This window comes from Balaenoptera acutorostrata, chromosome 13 (genome assembly GCF_949987535.1).
Source record: "Balaenoptera acutorostrata chromosome 13, mBalAcu1.1, whole genome shotgun sequence".
NCBI lineage: Eukaryota > Metazoa > Chordata > Mammalia > Artiodactyla > Balaenopteridae > Balaenoptera > Balaenoptera acutorostrata.
In genome coordinates, this window is record NC_080076.1 from 410,079 (window position 1) to 436,000 (window position 25,922).

General features: G+C 41.5%; 1 protein-coding gene across 5 annotated transcripts in view; it reads right to left on the reverse strand.

Annotated features, from left to right (window-relative positions):
- ADNP2 (ADNP homeobox 2) overlaps positions 1–22,821 on the reverse strand; it is a 58,824-nt gene extending 36,003 nt beyond the window's left edge. For 3 of the 5 annotated variants that reach the window (XR_009005020.1, XM_057526345.1, XM_057526344.1), the window contains exons 1-3: positions 22,059–22,346; positions 14,209–14,329; positions 343–432 (exon numbers count right to left, since the gene is read on the reverse strand). Coding sequence is in view for 4 of the 5 variants with exons in the window: in XM_057526345.1 (XP_057382328.1) it covers positions 343–432; positions 14,209–14,329; positions 22,059–22,198 (351 nt within the window). In the remaining variant the exon portion in view is untranslated. Of the gene's footprint in view, positions 1–342; positions 433–14,208; positions 14,330–22,058; positions 22,347–22,683 lie in introns of those variants that run through there. The other 2 variants (XM_057526346.1, XM_057526343.1) reach the window with 2 other exon arrangements.
- Between the last annotated feature and the right edge of the window lie 3,101 nt (positions 22,822–25,922).

Here is a 25,922-nt window from a genome sequence, read left to right on the forward strand (position 1 = left end):
GTACCTTCATTACATATAAAGTCATGACATTTCTTTTTACTGAGAATAGTTATATAAACCAGAAGCCCTTCTTACATCAGAGACATATAATAATCAAGGACAAATAATAGTTTCACTACATCACTTTACCAACTTGATAAGCGGAAAACTCTCAAAGCATCAATAATCCTGTATTACAAAACGTTTAACTTTTTCGTTCTACTTCCTGAATATTTACACTACACCTCCTCCTCCTCCCATTCATTCATCTGCAACCCCAAAATATATGATGTTCCTCAGAACTAAATTGACACTTACCCCAAGTTCTGAGGAAACATGAAAATCAAAAATAAAAATACATACCACTTTCTTTCCAGAAGGTTCCCAGAGAGAAATATCTCCCCATGATGTGTTATAAAAGTACTTCTCTCCTGGATCAAAGCCTTTAAGGTCCTTTTAAAAAGGGAGAAAAAGAGAGATTATTACATAATTTCAGAAGATAAAGAAATATTTAATTAGAACCTGATGGGATTACTTGGCACCTAAGAAATCTACTTGGGACGAGTGAAATGAAAATGCAGCCCATGGCAAGTTGTGACAGAGTTCCCATCAAGTTGGAGACCTGGGGAAAATGTTGAAATAATCCAAGTTAATATTACAGTTTTTGTACCTCAGCAGCAGCCTTTTAATTTATGCCAAGTACTTACTGAGTTTACACTTGAATAGTAAATGAATATGTCTTCCGAGTTTCTACAGTGTCTTAAATTCAATGCACATTTTTTTCTTCCTTTCCCATCCTTTCTTGTTTGTAGTTCATTAAACCGTCCTATTGAGTTGATTTCCTTCCTGGCCGTACTTGTTAGGGTGCTGGATTTTTTCCCATGTCTTTAGTCTTCCGTAAATTCAAAAATATACATAAATATATTTTTTTTTAAAGTTACAGTTTTATAAGAAATAAACAGATGAGATTTTCACAAGTAAGTTTTGAAAGAGAGAAACTGCATGAGTAGACACTGTCTTCCATCAGCGCGAGCACCACGGAGAAGAGTGTCAGGGTGGGGAATGACACAGGGGCTCAAGTGTGTGGCTAACACCACCACAGGGACGGCAAGACGGAAAGGGACGTGACTCTGAGACCCTAAAGCCAGATGCAGCAGGGTCTAGACTGAATTCCGCTTCAAAGAGACAGAGTGTGAAAAATATTTGGGGGGAACTGTAGAAATCTGAATATGGACTGGGTATTAGATAGGATGAACATTTAATGACACAGAAAGATGAAGGTAACTGAAAAAAGCAAGCAATAAAAAAGAGTGACCGATATGAGCTCACTGTGGTAAATACTACACACATTTATATTTATATGTTTACACACATAAAGAGAAAGCTAAATCTCTAAATGGTAGGTACGTGGCATTTAATATTTTTATTTTCTAAAGAAATGATAACCTGTACTTTCTAACTTTCACAGTATATATTACTGGGTTTTTTTTAATAATTAAAGATTATTTTAATATAAAATAAAGAATTAGTTAAGCCAGAGAATGATAATTAATATCACATCTGCCTTGGACTATACCTAGGCTAATACATTGCTACCAAGTCAATTCAGAACTAGAGAAAAGTGCAAATTATTACAAGGATTTAAATTGGATAAAACACTGCTTTTATTGTGAGGTTTGTAACATATATAGAGGTAAAATATATGACAACAATAGCACAAAGGCTGGAAGGGGAAATGAAAGCATGCTGCTGTAAGGTTCTATACAGTATGTGAAGCAGTATTATATGAGGAAGGTACCCACAAAGTATAGCTAATAAGCCAGAAATGGAGATAATATGGAATCATAAAAATATTCATCCAAACGAAAGCAGAAAAAGAATAAAAAGAACAAAGAACAGATGAGATAGGTAAAAACAAACAGGGAGATGGGAAATTTAAACCCAATCATGTCAACAATCACATTAAATAACAGGGGTTGGTAAACTGTTTCTGTAAAGAGTCAGATGATAAATATTTAAGGCTTTGACAGCCATGCAGTCTCTGTTTGATACAACTACTCAATCCCACCACTGTGCACAAAAGCAGCCATAGACAATATGTAAACACTAATAAGCATGGCTGTATTCCAAGAAACTTTATTTATAAAATGGGCAGCAAGCCAGATTTGGCCCATGGGCCACAGTTTGCCTACCTCTGGTCTAAACACTCAAATAAGAGGTAGAGAATGTCAGATTGGGTTAAAAACCACGATCCAATTATATGCTGTCTACGAAAGTCTCACTTCAAATACAAAACCAGCAAATTTATCAATGCCTGCAACTTTCTTTGAAATACATCAAAAAATGAGATAAAATGATGAGTATAGATATATATTCATGTTAATTTTGTAGACTTTACGTGGTAGGTACATGGGTTTTCACAGTACAACCCTTTCGGTATTTCTGTAGGCTTAAATTTTTCATAAGAAAACACTGGAAAAGGAAGAGGGAAGCAGTAATGTTCTATCACAGGCGATGAGAAGAGTTTAAAGGAAAGAGTGCTTTCCATTGTCAGATGCAGGAAAAAAAGAGCTAGTAAGAAAAAAAACAATTATTAGGAAATAAATGGATTAAGAGTATTTCAATATATTTTTGTACATAAGATGTAGAAACATAGGTTAACACATTTTTAAAAATCTGTTTATACATATATAGGTCTCAGAAGATTGACATGGGGTGGGTTCAGTGCACCCTTTTTGTTTAAGCTTCCCTAATTTAGATGCAGCAACCCCAAATTTGTAAACATTGGTTGAAATGTTCTCATCTAATCTGTAACTTGACGCACAGAAGTTAAGTGCACGAGCTGCCTCAGAAATGGCAGCCCCGAGCAGAACAGCACAGAAAGGAACGTGGTGCAGTGCAGGGAGAAGCAAGAGCAAGAGTAGTCAAGCCTCTACACCAAAGGCAGACCCTTGGGGCTTCTACGGGGGGAGAATGGTACCTCCAGGAAGAGCCTCAGAGCAGACAGGATGCAACAGAAGACTGGCAGGAAAAAAAGGCTCACAAGGTAATAACCCACTAGTCGACAAAAAGGCGAAAATGACCATGGATCCAAATTTCTACTAGACAGTCAACATTAATTCCTTCTATCTCATCCTCCCTCAAAAAATCTGAGAGATACTTTGAAACTCTAACCTAGGGACCTTCTTTTTTTGACCCCCTTTTTCCCTACCGCTTCTTTAAAGGTTTCTGGCCTCCATGTGACAGTATTTGTATCTTGGGTAGCTGTTAACTGAGAAAACAGAGGATGACAAAAGCTGACAGGAAGAGTAATACTTTTAAATAAATTTGGACTTTTAAATAAATTTGGATAATATTAATCACCTCAGTATCTATGAACATTTGATATATAACAGTAATTTAATGGGAGAGATTACTTTCAATTCTCAGACAATGCTTCATTTGAATTTGCAGCCACCAGAGAAATTGTAGTAACTCCCTAATAACTTCATGATTCCTCAAGGGTCCACATCATACATTAGAAATCTCTCCTCTAAGCAACACATACATCATACACAGAAAGAACATCCAATGTCTCTTCCACTTCCCCACTGATTACATTTGTGTTCTTTTTTTTCTTTTAATCAAGCAACCCAGTACTAGTTTCCTCTACATTTTAATGAGATTCAAGGGATGGGCCTGCCTAACGAGGCTGACCAAGCAACGAAAAGCATGGTCAGGACCGATCCCTGATGTGGATCCAGAGTTCTGAAAAAAAACTTCTTTCAGGGTTTTACACGGGGAAACCTGAGTAAAATAACGAAGGTAATCGAAAACATACTAAGGGCAAGTGCAGAAGAAAGTTTCACATGACTATTTTACAGCATTAAAATGTAATTCAGGGAAAACTCATGTGATTTAATTCTCAGCTTCCTGGTGTTCACAACTGAACAGCTTCCTGGCTGCATATCAAAATTAAAATGACCTGGGAACTCAGCAAAGATAAATAAAAGAGAGAATCAAAGAAACCAAAAGTTGTTTCTTTGAAAAGATCAACAAAATTTACAAATGTTGGGACTTCCCTGGTGGCCCAGTGGTTAAGAATCCTCCTGCCAATGCAGGAGACACAGGTTCGAGCCCTGGTCCGAGAAGATCCCACATGCCACAGAGCAACTAAGCCCGTGCGCCACAACTACTGAGCCTGCACTGTAGAGCCCATGCTCCACAACAAGAAGCCACCGCACTGCAACGAAGAGTAGCCCCCACCCCGGCTCACTGCAACTAGAGAAAGCCCACGTGCAGCAATGAAGACCCAATGCACCCAAAAGTAAGTAAGCAAATAAATAAATAAATAATACATATTTAGCTAGACTGACAGAAAAGAGAGAGAAAATAAAAATAAGTAAAATCAGAAATGAAAATGGGGACTTACACTGACCTTACGGAAATAAGAGGATTAGAGGAGAATACTAGCAACAACTATATACAAACAAAATAGATAAACTAAATGAAACAAACTCTTAGAAACACACTAATTACCCAAACTGATTAAAGAAATAGAAAATTTCAACAGACCTGTAACAAGTAGAGATTGAAACACTAATGAAAAACACCAAAGCAAAGCAAAGTCCAGGACGAGATGGTTTCACTGATGAATTCTACCAAACATTTAAAGAAGAATTAACACCAGTTCCTGTCAAACTCTTCTCCCCAAAACAGAAGAGGAGGTAACACTTCCTAACTTATTTTATGTGGCCAGCATTACCCTAATGCCAGAGCCAAATAAAGACATCACAAGAAAAGAAAATTACAAACAAATATTCCTTATGAATGAAAATGAAAACTCTTAACAGAATACTAGCAAACAAGACCCTACAGTATATTAAAGATTATACACTATGACCAAGTGGGATTTATACCAGGAATGCAAGGGGGACTCAGCATAAGGAAATCTATCAGTGTAATATACCAAAGTTAATAGAATGAAAGAAAAAAACCCACACAATCACCTCAACTGACAGAGAAGGCATCTGACAAAATCCTACACCCTTTCATGATTAAAAAAAACACCCAGAAAACTAGAATAGAACTTTCTCAACAGGATAAAGGACATTGATGAAAGCCATAATATTCAATGGTGAAACACTGAAAGCTTTCCCCCTAAGAATGGGAACAAGACAAGGATGCCTGCTTTCACCACTACTATTCAATATCCTACTGGAGTCCCAGCCAGAGCTATTAGGCAAGAAAAACAAATAAAAGGTATCCACATTTAAAGGGAAGCAGTAAAACTATTTCTATTCACAGATGATATGATTCTATATATATAGAAAACACCTAAGAATCCACAGTAAGCTACCAGAAGTAATGATAAATTCAGTAAAACTGCAGGGTACAAAATCAGCATACAGAAGTTAGTTGTGTTTCTATACACCTATAAAGAAAAATCTGAAAAGGAAATTAAGATAACAATACCATCTACATACCATCATTTACAATACCATCTAAAATAATAAAATGCGTAGGTATAAATTTAACCAAGGAGGTGGAAGTCTTGTACACTGAAATCTACAAAACATTATTGAAAGACATTAAAGACCTAAATTAATAGAAAGACATCCTTTGCTGATGGGTAGGAATATTGCTAAGATGTCAATACTATCCAACATGATCTACAATATAATCCCAATCAAAATTCCAAGTCTCTTGCAGAAATGGAAATGTCAATCCTTAAATTCATATGGAATTGAAAAGGGCCCCTAACGGCCTATAAAATATTGGGGGAAAGAAAGAAAACAACAACATAGTTTTGGAAGTTTTAGCCACAGCAATCAGAGAAGAAAAAGAAATAAAAGGAATCCAAATAGGAAAAGAAGAAGTAAAACTGTCACTGTTGGCAGATGACATGACAGTATACATAGAGAGTCCTAAAGATGCTACCAGAAAACTACTAGAGCTAACCAATGAATTTGGTAAAGCAGCAGGATACAAAATTAATGCACAGAAATCTCTTGCACTCCTATACAATAATGATGAAAAATCTGAAAGAGAAATTAAGGAAACACTCCCATTTACCATTGCAACAAAAAGAATAAAATACCTAGGAATAAACCTACCTAAGGAGACAAAAGACCAGTATGCAGAAAACTGTAAGACACTGATAAAAGAAATTAAAGATGATACAAACAGATGGAGAGATATACCATGTTCTTGGATTGGAAGAATCAACATTGTGAAAATGACTATACTACCCAAAGCAATATACAGATTCAGTGCAATCCCTATCAAACTACCAATGGCATTTTTCACAGAACTAGAACAAAAAATTTCACAATTGGTATGGAAACACAGAAGACCCCAAATAGCCAAAGCAATCTTGAGAAAGAAAAACAGGGCTGGAAGAATCAGGCTCCCTGACTTCAGACTATACTACAAAGCTACAGTAATCGATACAGTAAGGTACTGGCACAAAAACAGAACTACAGATCAATGGAACAGGATAGAAAGCCCAGAGATAAACCCACGCACACATGGTCACCTTATCTTTGATAAAGGAGGCAAGAATATACAATGGAGAAAAGGCAGCCTCTTCAATAAGTGGTGCTGGAAAAACTGGACAGCTACATATAAAAGAATGAAATTAGAACACTCCCTAACACCATACACAAAAATAAACTCAAAATGGATTAAAGACCTAAATATAAAGCCAGACACTATAAAACTCTTAGAGGAAAACATAGGCAGAACACTCTATGACATAAATCACAGCAAGATCCTTTTTGACCCACCTCCTAGAGAAAGGGAAATAAAAACAAAAATAAACAAATGGGACCTAATGAAACTTAAAAGCTTTTGCACAGCAAAGGAAACCTTTGCAGAAATGGAAATGTCAATCCTTAAATGAAACAAGACGAAAAGACAACCCTCAGAATGGGAGAAAATATTTGCCAACGAAGCAACTGACAAAAGACTAATCTCCAAAATATACAAGCAGCTCATGCACATCAATATCAAAAAAACAAACAACCCAATCCAAACATGGGCAGAAGACGTAAATAGACATTTCTCCAAAGAAGATATACAGATTGCCAACAAACACATGAAAGGATGCTCAACATCACTAATCATTAGAGAAATGCAAATCAAAACTACAATGAGATATCATCTCACACGGGTCAGAATGGCCATCATCAAAAGATCGACAAACAATAAATGCTGGAGAGGGTGTGGAGAAAAGGGAACCCTCTTGCAGTGTTGGTGGGAATGTAAATTGATACAGCCACTATGGAGAACAGTATGAAGGTTCCTTAAAAAACTAAAAATAGAACTACCATATGACCCAGCAATCCCACTACTGGGCATATACCCTGAGAAAACCATAGTTCAAAAAGAGTCATGTACCACAATGTTCACTGCAGCTCTATTTACAATAGCCAGGACATGGAAGCAACCTAAGTGTCCATGAACAGATGAATGGATAAAGAAGACGTGGCACATATATACAATGGAATATTACTCAGCCATAAAAAGAAATGAAATGGAGGTATTTGTAGTGAAGTGGATGGACCTAGAGTCTGTCATACAGAGTGAAGGAAGTCAGAAAGAGAAAAACAAATACCGTATGCTAACACATATATATGGAATCTTAAAAAAAAAAAAAAAAGATTCTGAAGAACCTAGTGGCAGGACGGGAATAAAGACGCAGATGTAGAGAATGGACTTGAGGACACGGGAGGGAGAAGGGTAAGCTGGGACAAAGGGAGAAGAGTGGCATGGACATGTATACACTACCAAATGTAAAATCGATAGCTAGTGGGAAGCAGCCGCATAGCACAGGGAGATCAGCTCGGTGCTTTGTGACCACCTAGAGGGGTGGGATAGGGAGGGTGGGAGGGAGACGCAAAAGGGAGGAGAAATGGGGATATCCGTATATGTATAGCTGATTTACTTTGTTATACAGCAGGAACTAACACACCATTGTAATGCAATTATACTCCAAAAAAGATGTTAAAAAAAAACAAAAAAAGAACAAAGTTGGAGAGCTCACACTTCCCAATTTCAAAACTTATCACAAAACTACGGTAATCAAAACAGTGTAATACTAACATAAGGACACATATAGATTAATGGACTAGAATTGAGAGTTCAGAAATAAATCCATGCATCTATGGCCAAATCATTTTCTACAAGGCTGCCAAGTCCATTCAATGTGGGAAAAATTAGTCAAATAAATGGCACTGGGACAACTGGATTTCCACATGCAAAAGAATAAAGTTAGACCCCTATATCACACCATATACAAAATTAATTCAAAACGGATCAACACCTAAACAGAAAGAACTACAACCATAAAATTCTTAGAAAAAAACATAGGAGAAAATCTTCTTGACTTGAATTTGGCAATGGATTCTTAGATACTACATAGAAAGCATTGCAAACACAAAAATAAATTGGACCTCATCAAAATTTAAAACTTTTGTGCATCAAAAGATATTATCAAGAAAGTAAAAAGAATGGGAGAAAATATCTACAAAACATATCTAATAACGGTTTAATATCCAGAATACATAAAAAACTACAACTCAACAACAAAAAGACAAACAATCCAATTTAAAAATGGGCAAAAGAGTTGAATACTCATCTCCAAAGATACACAAAAGTACAATAAGCACATGAAAAGATGCTCAACATCATTAGTGGCCACAATGGCAAGGGAGGGAGAGACTGAGAGAACAAATGTTAGCAAGGCTGTGGGTAAACTGGACCCCTCATGCATGGCTGGTGGGAACTGAAAAAGGTGCAGCCACTGTGGAAACAGTTAGGTGGTTCCTCAAAAAGCTAAACAATTATTACATGACCCAGCAATTCTCTGAGGTATATACCCTAAAACTGAAAACAGGGGCTCAAACAGATACCTGTGAGCCAACGTTCACTGCAGCATTATTCACAACTGCCAAAAGATGGAATCAACCTAAGTGTCTATCAACAGATGAACTGATAAAATGTGGTATATGTTTACATAATGGAATATTACTTAGCCATAAAAAGGAGTTAAGATTTTGACATATGCCACACATAGATGAACTTTGAAAACATTAAGCTAGTGAAATAAGCCAGTCACAAAAGGACCAATACTGCATGATTCCACTCACATGAAATATTTTTAATAGGCAAATCTATAGAGACATAAAGTAGATTAGAGGTTATCAGAGGCTAGGGTGGGGCATGGGGAGTTACGACTTAAAGGTTACTGAGTTTCTGTTTGAGATGATGAAAATCTAGTTGCAAAACAGTGTGAATATAATTAATGCTACTGAACTGTACACTTAAAAATAGCTAAAATGAGGAATTCCTTGGTGGTCCAGTGGTTAGGACTGGGAGCTTTCACTGCTGGGGCCCAGGTTCAATCCCTGGTCAGGGAACTAACATCCCACAAGCCATGCAGCGCGGCCCAAAGACAAGGCTAAAATGGCAAATTTTATGTTATATATATCTTACCATAATATAATAAAAAAATTCTAAATACACTTGGAAGATTTAAGAGAAAAAAGAGGTTAAAATATTTCATTACTTATTTTATACTGATTACATACTGAAATAATATTTTCAACATGAGGTTAAACAACTAAATTTTTTTTTAACTAAATTAAGAAAATAAAGAACTGGGAAAGTTTTTGAAACAACCAATGCAGTTGCACAGAGCCCTGTGCTCAGACAGGCCAGTGCTGGGGTATAATCCCTGTTGTCAGCATTTTGAAAGCGTTAATAATTTCATCTTTGAATTTGTTTTACAAAGTGAAGTCTGATAGGACCATGGAGCATGTGTCAGGGGCCTGAAGCATCAGCTCACGCGTGGTCCTACCTCCACTGTCCTGGGACAGATTCTGTCCCTGCTCTCGGTCTCCACACCCCTCCAAACTCCCCTCACCCTGCAACCACTCCTAGACTCTTGTCCACCACCTGGGGCAATAACCAAGTTGTCAAGAGGTCCACATTCCCCAGTCGCCCTGTGAGAGCCAGGCACAGCCTCAGGGAGAGGAGGAGGAAGGTGGTAACTGGCCCAGCCCTGGACTGGCTGCATCAAGGTGTCTGGCAGATAACTTGGGGCCCTGAGCCCACCCTGGATCCAGGTAACAGAAGCATCCTGGCACAGAAGTCGCAATCTCTTGGGAGTCACCCATCTGCTGTGGGTTGGGACAGCGTGACTGTGGGGCCTGTCCATGGCCCCACATTTTCATTTTGCACAGTGCCCTCCAAATTATGTAGCTAGCCTTTAATTTAACTGATCAAATGTTAACTTTTTTTTAATATCTTGATCTAATTTATTTTATTATATTTTTTAAATTTTTATTTATTTTATTTATTTATTTTTGGCTGCACTGGGTCTTCATTGCTGCGCGTGGGCTTTCTCTAGTTGCAGTGAGCAGGGGTTACTCTTCGTTGCGGTGCACAGGCTTCTTGTTGCGGTGGCTTCTCTTGTTGCGGAGCATGGGGTCTAGGCACGCGGGCTTCAGTAGTTGTGGCACGAGGGCTCAGTAGTTGTGGCTCACAGGCTCTAGAGCGCAGGCTCAGGAGTTGTGGCGCACGGGCTTAGTTGCTCCGCGGCATGTGGGATCTTCCTGGACCAGGGCTCGAACCCATGTCCCCTGCCTTGGCGGGCGGATTCTCAACCACTGGGCCACCAGGGAAGCCCCCAAATGTTAACTTTTAAAAAAACTCCTCAAGATACTCTAAGGAGTAGCAGGGTTTAGATCTATTTTTAGAAAAGGAGATAAGGTTCTTGGAAGAGCCTATTTCCCCTTAGATTCACTTTTCTCAGCCAGGCTTTTGACAAGAACTGTACAGCCTATGATTTGAGGGCCTAACTCTTAGGATAAGTGGAGTCGTATACACCTTGGAAATCAGAGGAGGCAGAGTGATTTCTCACTATGAAATCTGAAATGCTAGCTAAGGAAACGGAAAGGACCACATGGGCAGGTGTTCCCAGGGCTGACTCTCTGTAAGCGCCCAGACTTCAGATAATTTCCCTCTTGCTTAACTTGGTCGGTATTGGTTTTCGTTGCTTGAGACCAAGAGACTCTAAATACTACAATGGATTAAGAATAAATGCATTTGACATGGAAAGAAGTTCTTCATATGAGATTCAGTGAAAAGTAAGAACAAAGCTACTAGTACAGTATTTTATATAGTTAGATCATGTCCTGTTTCTAAAAATCTGGAAAGATATAACAGTGTTTACCATGGAGATTCTGGGGTAACGGTTTACAAGTGAGTCATTTTTTTCCTCTAAGTTTCTGTGTATATTTTCTAATTTTTCTATAATGAACTTCTACATTGCTTGAATTTTCAAAAATTTTGCAAAATATAGGACCAACTACAAATTAATAAAACAAAAATTTTCCCCCAAAAGAATTAGTAAAATTTAACCCAATAGTTAATTAACTAACAATTCTGGTATGCCATTCAAATCTCTTACTTTTCTCTTGTGAAGTATGTACGTTTCTGTGTCACTATAGTCTTGGAAAGAAAAAGTAAACAGTCCTGAACAAATTCAGATGAGTAAACAATTCTTAGGCTGACTGAGGAAGCAAGTAAGTGAGGAATGTCCAGTTTTACGCCATGTCAAAAACAAAGGACTCCAGGATGAAAAATTTTAGTTGTTACTGGCATTTTACCTAAAAATAAAACTAATTCTGTAACAAAATTCCATTTAAAAAGTAAATTCACATTAAAGGAGACTAAAGAGAGATGACAACCAAAGGCAATACCTGACCCTAGATTGGGTCCACCACTGACAGGGGGAAAAATGCTATAAATGATCAGACAAAAATGTCATATCAATGATAAATTTACCTAAGTTCATAACCATCCAGTGGCAATATAAGAGACTAATCTTATTCTTAGAAAACACACACTTTAAGTATCTAGGTAATAAGGGTCATGAGATAAGCAACCTACTTAAGTGGCTCAGGGAAAAATACCACACACACACAGCACAAGCAAGAGTGTGCAAATATTAAAGCAAATGGGAGAAAATGTTAAGTCTGGGTAAAGGGTAATGAGTGTTCCCTGTACTATTTTTATTCTTGTAACTATTCTGTAAGTTTGAATTATTATTTCCAAATAGAACAGTTTTTTTAAAAACTGAATTCACTTAGCCTAGTTTGATGGGGGTTAATCAACTGGGTTGTGATTCTAAATTCCATGTTCCTGAAATACTCTTTCTAATTCCACTGGAGAATCCTACCCTATCTTTAAAAACACGGGGACTTCCCTGGTGGTCCAGTGGTTAAGACTCCGTGCTTCTATTGCAGGGGGCACGGGTTCTATCTCTGGCTGAGGAATTAATATCCCTCATGCCGTGCGGCACGGCCAAAAATAAATAAATAAATACACAAATAAAAACAAACAAAAAACAGTTCAAATCTCATCTCCTCCATAAAGGCTGTTCTAGCCTCCTCAGCTAGAAGTGATCTTTCTGTTTCTCACTGATTGTTTCAAGTTTGTCTCAGCTCCTGCTAGACCATCAACCCCCTTCAAGGGTAAGTATCCTGACTAATTCTCTACATTTAGAATGAGGACACTGAGGCCCAAAGAGTAAGAGACTTGCCCAAGGTCACACCATTAGCTACTAGCCAGGACTAAAATGAAAGCCATGCCTTTATCCCCCTAATATTCCAAAAAGAGTTTCAGTCTGTTACTGAAGGCACTGCTATACCTTCAGGGTACATTTTTTGAGCATCTACCACGTGCCAGGCACCATTCCAAAAACTTTCTCATACATTATCATTTGAAATTTCCTCAGTCTATACATATCGTGCTCTTAGCTTGTTATTTTTATATTCTCTGCAAATATTACTTAAACTCACATACTTATCTATTATTAATGGACTATGTGTCCACTGTCTACCTTCTCAAACCTGTCTCCAAAAAATTATCCTGCTTTCTTCCTCATGCATAAAATATGACTTACAGACAGAGCTGCAAGAACACTGGCAGTGCTCTCCCTTTAAGACTGTTCTTGAACAACAGTGTCTAAGAGTTTCCAATTCAGTGTCTCCCCCAACCTTTTATTTCCAAATAAACTTTCAGGCACAGTCTGTTATTAAAAGTACTTCTCTACTTGGGTTTTACTTTCATTCATTCATTTGAAAAATATTCGTTAAAAAATATATATATATGTTAAGCATGTACAGGTAATAGAGTGGGTAACAAAACAATGTGGTCCATGCCTTCTTACATTCAAGTGAGGGATACAGATAAACAAATAACATCAGGTATTGCAGGAGCTCTGAAGAAAAACAGAGCAGGTAAGATAAAGTGAAAAGGGCAGCATTTTAGAGGGAAGATCTCTCTGGGGCGGTAATGTGTGAAGATAACTATTTGAGGTCTTTCTTTCAGAAATTTTACTTTAGAGCAAAAATCAGTTCTGACCATTAATGAGAATCCTGGTAAGTATTGGTCTTTCAGCACCAGAACATCTGAACACCTTTTTATAAATAAAAGTCAATCTGGTTCAAAGTCTGAGTTTTGAAAATTAAGAAACTGAACTCTTCCCAGGCCAATAACACCTTGAATTGAATTCTTCACAAGTCTGAAAAATTCAAAGCAGACACGGTCCCTATTTCAATAGCTATGAATTAAACATGCATAGAATTATAAGTGGCTATAAAGCTACAAAGAAAGCTTTATTTAACAATTTTTATTTCTTTATGCCGGCCATACATTCTCAAGTTATAAGAAAAGATAAAATTATATGAGAACATAATTTATCAATAAAGTGTGTGACTGTGACCTTAATTTTTAAACTTTTGTAAGACTGCATGTATTAAATTCACAAATCAGAAAAAAACAGAAGAAAACAAACAGCCCTATCGTACAAGTATGCATCCCCATTTGACGATCACTCTAACAATATTGGAAAATTGAGTTAGTTTTCTTCTGCTAAAATAACTTATATAATTCAAGACATTCCCCTCAAAGATCAAAAACAAAAATATGTTGCAACTAATGACTATAAACAGTCCCTCCTAAAAGTAACGTTAAAAACTGGAAGAGCCTAAAGTAGTCCACTTTAAGTCAAAGACATGAATAAAAACGAATGCTATTCCCATGCCTCATTTCAAGAGTCGGCAATTTCCATCTTGAGGCATCTTACCCATTCTCCAAAACCTCCCAGTTCAAATCTCACCACCCCCAGTATCTCCAATATTACTGTCTTCTCTTAATCTGTTACTTATGTCTTCTTACCTTCAGCAACTCCTTGCAGCTGTCAAGCCCAATATCCACAAGAATGCTTTTCACCTTTTTCCGTACCTTCCTGATGTTGTCAAGATTCTCCACGGGAATTTGAAACATTTTTGAAATTTTCCTTAAAAGGGAAGAAAACAAAACTGTAATAAATGCATATACACATACACACACACACACACACATAAAATTTTTTAAAACAGGGCTGGTAAAGCAGAGTAATTTTTATTCTGGGACAATTAGATTTCCACATACAAAAGAATGAAGTTGGACTCTTCCCTTATACCATACACAAAAATTAACTCAAAATGGATCATACACCTCTCCATGCACAAGGTGAAATTTTAAAACTCTCATTAGAAAACATAGGCATAAATCTTCATGACCTTGGATATGGCAATGGATTCTTAGATATGACACCAAAAAACACTAGCAACAAAAGAAAAAATAGATAAGCTGGACTTCATCAAATTTAAAGACCTATCTGCTTTGAAGGAAACCATCAAAAAAGGGAAAAGAGAATCCACAAAATGGGAGAAAATATCTGTAAATCTTATTTCAGATAAGAAACTTATATCCAGAATACATAAAGAACTCTTATAACAATAATTAAAAGGCAAATAAATAACCCAACTTTAAAATGGGCAAAGGGGACTTCCCTGGTGGCGCAGTGGTTAACAATCTGCCTGCCAATGCAGGGGACACGGGTTCGATCCCTGGTCTGGAAAGATCCCACAAGCCGCAGAGCAACTAAGCCCGTGGGCCACAACTACTGAGCCTGCGCCCCCGAGAGCCACAACCACTGAAGTCCACTCTCCAGAACTACTGAAGCCCGTGCGCCTAGAGCCCGTGCTCCAAAACAAGAGAAGCCACCACAATGAGAAGCCCGCGCACCACAACAAAGAGTAGTCCCTGATCGCCACAACCAGAGAAAGCCCGTGCACAGCAATGAAGACCCAATGCAGCCATAAATAAATAAATAAATAAACAGAAAGGGCAAAGGATATGGATACTTCTATAAAGACAATATACAAATGGCCATTAAGCACATAAGAACTGGGACTTCCCTGGTGGTCCAGTGGTTAAGAATCCACCTTCCAATGCAGGGGACGCGGGCCCCCTGCACTGGAAGCATAAGATCCCACATGCTGCGGGGCAGCTAAGCCCACGCACCGCCACTACTGAGCCTCCGCGCTCTGGAGCCCGCACCACAACTAGAGAGCCCACGTGCCACAACTACTGAGCCCATGAGCCACAACTAGAGAGAAGCCCTCGTGCCTCAACGGAAGATCCCACATGCCTCAACGAAGATGCTGTGTGAGGGAACATTATGCTAAGTGAAAGGTGCCAGACACCAAGGACCACGTATTACATGATTCAGTGTGCACGAAGTACCCAGAGCAGACAAATCCATAGAGACAGAGAGGAGAACACTGGCTGCTTAAGGCTGAGGCGGACTGGAAGGTGACGGCTCAGGGCAACAGGGCTTCCTTCTGGAATGATGACAGTATTCTAAAATCCACTGTGGTGACGCATGCACAGCTCTGCGAACCTACTAAAAGCCACTTAGTCAGCACACTTTAAATAGGTGAACTGGGACTTCCCTGGTGGTCCAGCGGTTAAGACTCCACGCTCCCAATGCCGGGAGCCCGGGTTCGATCCCTGGTCAGGGAACTAGATCCTGCATGCCGCAACTAAAGATCCCGCGTGCCTCAATGAAGATCCCACGTGCCGCAACTAAGCCCCGGCAGAGCCAAATAAATAAATAAATAAAATTTTTTTTTAAAGGTGAAGTGTATGGTATGTAAATTACATCTCCATAAAGCTGTTTTTAAAATACCTGAAAAAGCATAAAATTAAAATAAATCCTGTGGTACTTGACCATGATTAGGGGTATAGCTGTGACCTCATTATTTTTAACACATACATAGATTAAAAAATAAATACATTTGTTAATGTGTCTGTGTACATTGTATAGCTTTGTCCACTGCGAGAGCCTGGAAGCAGTTACACACTCCAGTAGCAGTGAGCACTCTTTGGGCCCAAATCTTACTTTTCTTTTTTTTTTTAATTTTATTTATTTATTTACTTATTTTTGGCTGCGTGGGGTCTTTGTTGCTGCGTGCAGGCTTTCTCTAGTTGCGGAGAGAGGGGGGCTAGTCTTCATTGTGGTACGCAGGCTTCTCATTGCGGCGGCTTCTCTTGTTGCAGGGCATGGACTCAGTAGTTGTGGCACACGGGCTCAGCTGTTGTGGCTCATGGGCTCTAGAGCGCAGGCTCAGTAGTTGTGGCTCACGGGCTTAGCTGCTCCACAGCATGTGGGATCTTCCCAGACCAGGGCTCGAACCCGTGTCCCCTGCATTGGCAGGCGGATTCTTAACCACTGTGCCACCTGGGAAGTCCCTCAAATCTTACTTTCTAAATACCATTTTCCATTAAAAGGAAACAGGGCTCCTTGGAAAAAACGGCTGATTCTAGGGCTGGAACACATAAAAGACAAGATGAGCCTAGAATGTCTTATGCCAGAAAATAACTAAGTTGCTCAAAGAATGGTGAGACATGTCAAAAGGACTCAAAAGAAGTCAGCTTGAAAAAGTTCCCACAAGCCAAATATGGGACAATGTGGGTACCAAATAAGTAATGACAATAACAGATTAACCTGTGGCACTGAATTTTCCAAAGATAGTGTAACAGTATCTCCCATCCCACATGCTTTCCTTAAAATATGTCCTTGACACTCCTCCCAAAAAGTAGGGGCATCTATGCTCCCACCCTTTGAACCTGGGCAGAACTTTGTGGCAACCTCAACCAATAAAGTACGGCAGAAGTAATGCCATGTGAATTCCAAAGGTAGACCATAAAAATGCCACATGCTTTTGCCTGCCCTCTGGGTACCATTACTCTTGGAATCTAGATTCCTTATTGTAAGAAGTTCAACTAGCCCACATGGTGAGTTTCCACATCAACCAGCAGACACAAGAGTGAAGATGCTCTAGAGCCTGCAGCTGTCCAGTCACCCCAAGCCTTTGAGTCTTCCCAGATGAGGTCCCAGACACTGTGGAATGTAAATGAGCCATCTTCCCTGCTCCCACCTGAACTCCTGACCCAAAGAATTACTGAGTTTTTTTAATAAAATGTTTCATTCTACAAAGTTTTGGGGTGGTTTGGTATTCAGAAATAGTAACCAAAATATAACCCACTAGAATATAAACTTAAGTCCATGGTAACATAAACAATTTAATAAATTGAAAGTATAGTGAGGAATGGGATATTTTACATGGTTTCCAAGCATCTCCCCACAAAATACTTGATAATAACCAAAGGGGAAAGGGTAATTCACAGAAGTCTGGCAGACATTCAGTTAAGAGACACTGTACAAAATACCTAACCTGCAATCTTCAAAAGTGTCCAGATGATACAAGGGAGCACTATTCATAATAGCCAAAATGTGGAAACAATCCAAGTGTCCACCAAATGGTGAATGGATGAACAAAATATGGCATACCCATACCACAAAATACTATCTGGCAATAAAGGTAACTAGGTACTGATGCACGCTACAACATGAATGAATCTCAAAAACATGATGCTAAGTGAAAGAAGCCAGATGCAAAAGTCCTCATACTGTCTGATTCCATTTACATGAAATGTTCAGAAGAGACAAATCTACAGAGATAGAAGGTAGATTAGCAGTCAGCTGCGGGTGGGAACGGGTAGTAACTGCACATGGATAGGTTTTTGGGGAGAGTGCTGGAAATGTTCTAATATTAGATTGTGTTGTTGGTTGCACAACTCTATAAATTTACTAAAACTCAACTAATTATACACTTAGAAAAAGATCATGGAAGGAAAAACTAAGAACTGTTCCAGATTGAGAGAGACTAAAGATAACTAAATACAATGTGCAATTCTAACTAGATTCTTTACTATAAATGATGTTATTGGAACAACTGGCAAAACTTCAGTGGAGTCTGAGGATTAGATGGTAATAAATTGATCTCCTGATTTTGATGGTTGTGTTCTGGATATACGAGAATGTTCTTATTGTAGGAAACAGACAATATTGGGGGTAACGTGGCATCATTTTTGTCAACTTAGTTTCAAATGATTCAGGGGAAGAAGTTCTTTGTACTGTACTTGCAACTTTCTATAAATCTGAAACTATTTCAAAACAGGTTTTAATGCGCAAGCTATAAAACAAAATCAGTTAAACTCGAGTTAAAGAAATGCCCGGTAAAAAAATGAATGCCAATTTTTTATTATCAAAACAGTAACTTAAAGATTGATAACATCCACTGGTAGTGAGGATAAGTAGAAAAACTGTAATTTCTACATGTTTAGAGGACAACTGGCAGTATCTCCCAAGGTTTTAAATAACAATTTCTGTAAGTCCGCAATTCCACTTCTATACCCTCTTATAACCCCTCCTCCCTCAAGGATAAGCTCGGTGCCCCTCCGAGGAATTCCCAGAGTGGCCAGTTTATACTTATTTCACCGCACTCACCTCACTACGTTGCAATTATCTACTTCTATACCTATTTCCCCTACTGGACTGAACTTCTTCAGGGCAGGAATCATGTTTTCTTTGCACATCTGGCCTATCACTGATGTTCAAAATGGAAAGGCTATGGAGGGTTGGTGAGTTGGAGTCCAAGACATTCCAAGTGAATAGATCAGCATCAGAAAATGACTGAGGTAAGGCAGTAAAAGTCTGAGTATACTGGGCAGAAGGTAAGTAAAACCAAAAAGGCGGACTGGAATAAAACTAGAGATGAGCGGGGCAGGGAGGGTTAACGGTGGGAGGACCTTTCCGTGGGTAAGAAAGAAACATGAAGTATTTGAGAAGCTGATTTGGAATGGACACGTTTTTCAGACAAGTTATCTATGTGCAAAGTATGTCTCAGGCTCAGTAGAAAGTGAGCTTGAAGGATCATTTAGCATTTTAAAACTGGGAGATATAAAAATCATAGGAAGTAAAGTTAAAAATAATAAAATTATTAACAATAAAATTCACTGAATTGGGTTCTAGCCTTCAAAAGCATAATTTAACAGAGGAGCTGTCAAGAACCTAATATTCCTAAATATTAAGCACAAGGTCACTTTCAAGCCCAGACTGGCTTCCTTGGCCAGGGCAAGCCTCAACAAAAATCCTTCTTTATGCTTTCCACTCACTCTATCAGACTTGCCGTTATTTCCTCCTTAAAGTCCCACTATCCTTTCTAGCCTTTGGGGCTCTTCTTTCCCCAAAGCTGATAAAAAGGATTGTCCAAGGTTAAGACCACCATCCACATATATCCTAAACAAAAAAGCTAAATTTATTGCTTGCAAAGAAATCTGGCCTTACATAGCAAGTGCTGATCTTATCACAGTTTTGAGAAGCAAGGAGCACAGGGATTGGTACACTCTCAGAAGCAGTTTAGGGATTGGCCAATTTTCACAGGACCGTTCCCAAGGCTGCTACTGACGGGCCGACCCTCAGGAGGAAGGCACTGAAAAGAGGCTTCCAGTGATTGGGCAAGTTCTAAAGGGCTCTGCAGTTACTTGTTCAAGGCTTGGGAGGAGGGCCAAGGAAGTCTGTCTTCTTGAATTTGGAGAATAGGAGCTTTTTATTATCAACTGTAAGTGCCCCCATTCCCTCATCATTGCTATTGTGTTTGCCCGCCCCCTCCCAAAACAAGTACACAGATCCATTCTTAATTTAAAAAAAAAAAAAGTTTCCCCTTTTCAGCAGTTTGCTGTTTTAGGGAAACCAAGTAAAGATAATAAAAAATAAAACATAGGTAAATCACAGAAGTTTCATAACCTTAAAACAATTCTTTCAAAATCCTTGGTCTACTGTTGCCAATCACTTTGGGGAACAGAAGCTGACTTTTACCATTACTTCTCCATTCTAAGAGATGCAAGATTCCATACAGAGGACCTAGTGGATTAATTAACTAGGAAAGAAGTTGTTCAATGCTTCCATATCTATAGATCCTTTATTGATGCTGTTCTCTATATATTCTTAGTACTCAGTTAAATCTGTATCTTCACCATTAGGAAACAGCAGGCTAATGCAGCTGCACTAATCAACCTCTGTTCACAGTAAATTACCTTTAATTTCACAGTGTGTGGTAGACACGGAACTACCAAAAACTGCGCTGATGTGCACAAGAAAATATTACTTCCCAAAGAGGCACTTAAAGGGTTTCTTCTGTTGCTTTTTAGTATCATGATTATTTAAGAATATTCCATTACTGAAAAAATACACTACAAAAAAGAAAATCATTCAGGTAATAAATAATACTTTTTAAAGCCACAGAACTTTCTTTTGAGTTCCTGTGAAATCTAAGTGCTAAAAAGATTTCACTTCAGAAGCAACCCCACACAATCATCTCACAAGCAAAAGATTCTGGAGCTGCACTGCCTGAGTTCAAATCAGCTCCACAGTCGACTAGCTGTGTGATCTTTGACAAGTCACTTAATCCTGGGGCCTCAGTTCCTTCTGTGAAACAGGGACTGCACAACCTACTCTGAGAAGTACTTTTGAGGAAGAACAGTTTAATACAAGAAAAGCACCTAGAACATAGACTGTGAGTTTGCCATTATCTAACTCCAAAAAATCTAAATGAAATGTCCCAACTACTGGAACACAGGTTTATTGTTTTTTGTTTTTAAGTAACTTTAAAAACACATAATATTCAGGGATTTCCCTGGGGGCGCGGTGGATAAGAATCCGCCTGCCAATGCAGGAGACACGGGTTCGAGCCCTGGTCCGGTAAGATCCCACATGCCGCAGAGCAACTAAGCCCGTGCGCCACAACTACTGAAGCCCGGGAGCCACAACTACTGAAGCCCGCACACCTAGAGCCCGTGCTCCGCAACAAGAGAAGCCACTGCGAGGAGAAGCCCACGCACCGCAAGGAAGAGAAGCCCTGGCTCGCCGCAACTAGAGAAAAGCCCGCGCGCAACAACGAAGACCCAACGCAGCCATAAATAAATAAATGAATAAATAAATAAATATTTTAAAAAAAAATAGTATTTGTACAATGCATGAAAGCAAGATTCAAAGGTCTGGGTTCAAACACAGGAAGACCCCGTCTCAGACTTGTGGCCTTCAGCAAGTCATCACCTTTCAGTCAGTCTCCCCACTTGTAACACACTGCCCTAACAGCTGTGTGACATCCAGAGTGGCGGCCACGGCAGAAAGCTGGGGCGTGACCCCTCAAAGGGACTTCAACCACAAATTCACCAAAAGCATATCGCAAACCTGGGTTCAAGTTAAAAAGGTGTCCCAGATCTCTGCAGTTAAAAATCTTGTAACAACTCCACCTTCACCTCCCGTCACCGACCTTCAATTCCTAACCCTAAATCCAGCTCTCACGTCCTCACCACTGCTCAGACGGACGAGTGAGCATCTCCGCCCCAAACTCCGGTCCCTCCTCCAGACCGGCACCAATTCCCTTCCTGCACACAGGTCTGTCACTTCCACGCCTAAAGACCACTGGCTCAACACAGCTGCATCTCCAACCGGAATATCAAAGTTCGTTCAGCTCTAAATAAGTCACGCACGCATTACTTGACTTCCAAAGATGAACACGCACTTCCCACAAGCCGCGCTTTTCACGCGGTCCTCTCCCCAAGACGCTCCCCACAACCTTGACTCCCCGCCCCACCTATCTGGCGAGACCTGGGTACCCGCCGGTGGCTGCCGGCACTTGCCCATCTGCATTGTAAATCACCACACAGAAGAGTCCTTCAGGTCTCAAGAGGCTGCCATTACCCATTCCATTCAATTAGAACGAGTTTTAAGAGCATTCAGGCAAGCCTCCCATTCAAATTCAAAGAAAATACTTTAAATATTTAATTACTTATTATTTTGCAACTGTGTACAGGGTGAACTGGTGGTTACAGGTTTGGACGTTCCAAAGCCAAGTGAGAGGAGAAATTCTGCACACAGACTGTACGTCAACGCAGTAAGCGACGGCATATGAAAAGTTAAAACGTTCATGTCAACAACTGCATGTGGTCAATATTCACACCAAACGCTCAGCGGTGAAGGAACTGGGCTTTGCTAACGGGCTGTTCTCTCCTCCTGAGAGACACTCGCCACAGGGCAGGCCGGGTGAGCGCGCGTCCGCTCCGCCCTCGTCCGCACTCGCTCCGGGCGGCTCCCCGGGTCCCCGTCCCGCCGCCCTCCGCACGCCCGGCCCTCCCCTGCCGCCGCCCAGTCCCCGCGCACCCCTCTCACCCCGGTCCCGTCCCCCCGCCCCGCCCCCCGAACCCCCATCCCCGCCCCCTCCCCACCCCCGGCCCCCACGTGACGCGGAGGACCGACGGGCGTCCTTCTGGCGGCGAACCCCGCGCCGGGAGAACGTCGCAGGATTCTAAGGCGGCCCCGGGCCGCGGGGTGTGGGCGGGATGGGGCGGGGCCGCCGCCGGGACTTCGCGGGCCGGGCCGGGCCAGGGGCGTCGGCGCGGGCTGGGGTTACCTACCGCTGGGCGACCGCAGCGCCGCCGCGTCCCCCGCCGCTCTCGCCGCGCCCGCTGGGGCCCCGCGCCCGCCCGCCTCAGCCCCGCGCGGCGGGACCCCGGCTCGGCGCGCGCCCACCCCGCGCGACCCCGTCCCCTCCTCCCAGCTCGGCCAGAAAGAGAAAATGGCGTTCGATTGGCCTCCGGAAGTGACGCGCGCCCTCATTTGCATGCCGGTGCAGCCAGCCAATGGGGGAAGAGTGTGTATGGGACCCCTGGGCACTGCCCCACAGGCCCCTAGGGGCCCCTGCCTTAAGCTGGACTGGAGACTCAGCAGTGGGAATGGGGGTCTGTATTGAAGCTCCCTCCCCTGACCCCCCTCCTGCCACAGTGGACTGGCCTGCCAGCCTCTCACCAGCATCTGTGCAAACTCTCGTGAGAGTTTGAGAGGGTGATGATGTCATTTGAGGGGGTGGGGGCGAGTGTGTCGTACCACGTGACCAATCACGTGGGTTCACCAGAGCTTTGATTTCATTTGCATGGGGTGGGGTGGAGCTAGTGGCAGCAGCAGGAATGGGTGGCCCCGCCCACATCTCAGAGCCAATGGGAAACCAGCTGTGAGGAGAAGCCTGCCCTGCCATTGGAGGATAGAACTTGGACTATCAGAACTTTGACAAGTATGCCCTTGATTGACACATCTTGGTGAACTGACTGGATAGGGTCTCCTGACTTAGTAATTATTTTCTAAGAAAATTAATGTCACACCTTTTCTTGAGAATTCTGATTTTTAAGTCAGAGCTACTACATGTTGTGTAGGAAAAAAGTTAATTGCATACATTTGTTAAATCGCTTAAACGGCCTAGAAGTTCACTTCTACCCAACTCTTTAAAAAATTGTGAAGCAATAATTATTTTTCAAAATGAATGAAATCATGGAGTCGGAGCTTTCAAAATGCCTTTGGGTCTTCCTCCGTTGAGTCAAGCGCCCGAGGGGGCAGAAAAGGGCCACTTCGCCCTCAGAGAACTTGCAGTTTAACGAGAGGCCTGGTGTGTGTGCAAACAGCTACTTTAACTTATCGCTCCTCAATAACTATTCCAGACCTTTCTCACTTCATTGAAGCTGCCGGGATAATCCTCAACTTCCTTTTCAGCAGAAGACCATGTCTCCTCCTTCTTCCAGAACAGCAAGACCATCAGACCTGGTCTCCCTGGAACCCCCTCCTGGCCCCACGTACACGCCTTTTTCCTCCGCAACCATCCTGATCAGAGGATGTGTCTGCTCACGCGCATGGCCAGTGCCTTCATCCTTGGGCCTTGTTTGCCCTACGCAGCACCTCACTGTCCAGCCATCCCTCTCCCATAATTTTAGCTTCTCTCTTTCTACTGGTAACTTCTGTTCAGTTTAGCCCAGTGACTAAAAACATAACAGGCACTAAATAAATGTCTGAGTTAATTTAGAAATTGTGTTGAGGGCTTCCCTGGTGGCGCAGTGCTTAAGAATCTGCCTGCCAATGCAGGGGACCCGGGTTTGAGCCCTGGTCCGGGAAGATCCCACATGCCGCGAGGCAACTGAGCCCGTGTGCCACAACTACTGAGCCTGCGCTCTAAAGCCCGCGAGCCACAACTGCTGAAGCCCACGCACCTAGAGCCCGTGCTCCACAACAAGAGAAGCCACCGCAATGAGAAGCCCACACACTGCAAAGAAGAGTAGCCCCTGCTCGCCACAACTAGAGAAAGCCCGCGTGCAGCAACGAAGACCCAACGCAGCCAAAAATAAATAAACACATACATAAAATTTATTTTTTAAAAAATTGTGTTGAATGCTGGGCTGATGTTATTTAGCCACAAATTGCTTTTTTCCTGCAGGAATACAAGGCATAATTGAAGGAGAATTTGCTCTTTATAGTTATTTATGAATCATGATTTAATTTGATAATAAATCACAGCAGTAAATGGGTATGATGTCCCTAGATATCTTTCTTCAAGTAATTATGGGTGTGATGAAAAGTTAAAGGCTTCCGGTCACCCTTGATCTAGACCACGGCGCTCCAGGATGGAGCAGTTGTGTCACATTTCTCCCGGTGCCTCAGCTGCTTCCACTCCTCACCCTGCGCTCTCGTCCCCACCCTCTGCGCTCTGCAGATACCCCTTGGCTACCAGTGACCTCCCGACTGTTACACCCAAGAACAGATTTTAGTCCTCATCTTTTTTTTTCTTTTTCTTTTTTTTTTTTTTAATTTTATTTATTTATTTATTTATGGCTGTGTTGGGTCTTCGTTTCTGTACGAGGGCTTTCTCTAGTTGCGGCAAGCGGGGGCCACTCTTCATCGCGGTGCGCGGGCCTCTCACTATCGCGGCCTCTCTCGTTGCGGAGCACAGGCTCCAGACGCGCAGGCTCAGCAATGTGGCTCACGGGCCCAGTCGCTTCGCGGCATGTGGGATCTTCCCAGACCAGGGCTCAAACCCGTGTCCCCTGCATTGGCAGGCAGACTCTCAACCACTGCGCCACCAGGGAAGCCCTAGTCCTCATCTTTTATGTGTAACCTCCTCCCTGTCCTGAAGCCCTTCCTTCCCAAACATGACCTTTAATCTTCTCCACCCTCTCTGACCGGTCCTTACACCTTTACCAGCTTCCCTTTCTCAGCCCATCCTTGAATGTTTGTCCCAGAATTCTTCCCACTTTTGTTCATATTCATCACCATGTCCTATGTGCCAGGCACTGTTCCAGGTATTGGAAACCCCATCCCTTTCATTTATCACTCTCCATACTCTCCCATATTAGTCTCAACTGCAGATTCAAACTTCATTATTTCGATTCCAGTAATGAAGTGTATCCACCTCTTCCCTAAGTTTCAGCTTTGTTTTCTGGCTGCCAACTTGGCAGCTCCACTTGGGTGCCCCAGGTGTTCAAGGCTGAGCCCATCATCCCTCCTCAACAGCCCCTCTAACCGTAAGCAGCATGCTTACCACCCTTCATCTTTCCCATCTCCAGTTTTCTAATTTTACATCCTAATGCTCCTCAAATCTGTTCCCCCACCTGCAGCCCTCTTACCACGTGTGCATCTCCTGACAGGAACACCTGCGCAGTCAGGCACCGACCTGACCTCCAGCTTTGGCGTCTCAGGGATGCTGCGCAGTCAGCTAGGTAGAGACGCAGCAAAAAGCAAATCTGACCCTGCCTTTCCCTTCTTACCTTCAGCCATTCCACCTCCCCCCACCACCAAGGAGCAAGCCCCGCTGGCCAGCTTGGAACACAAGCTCCCC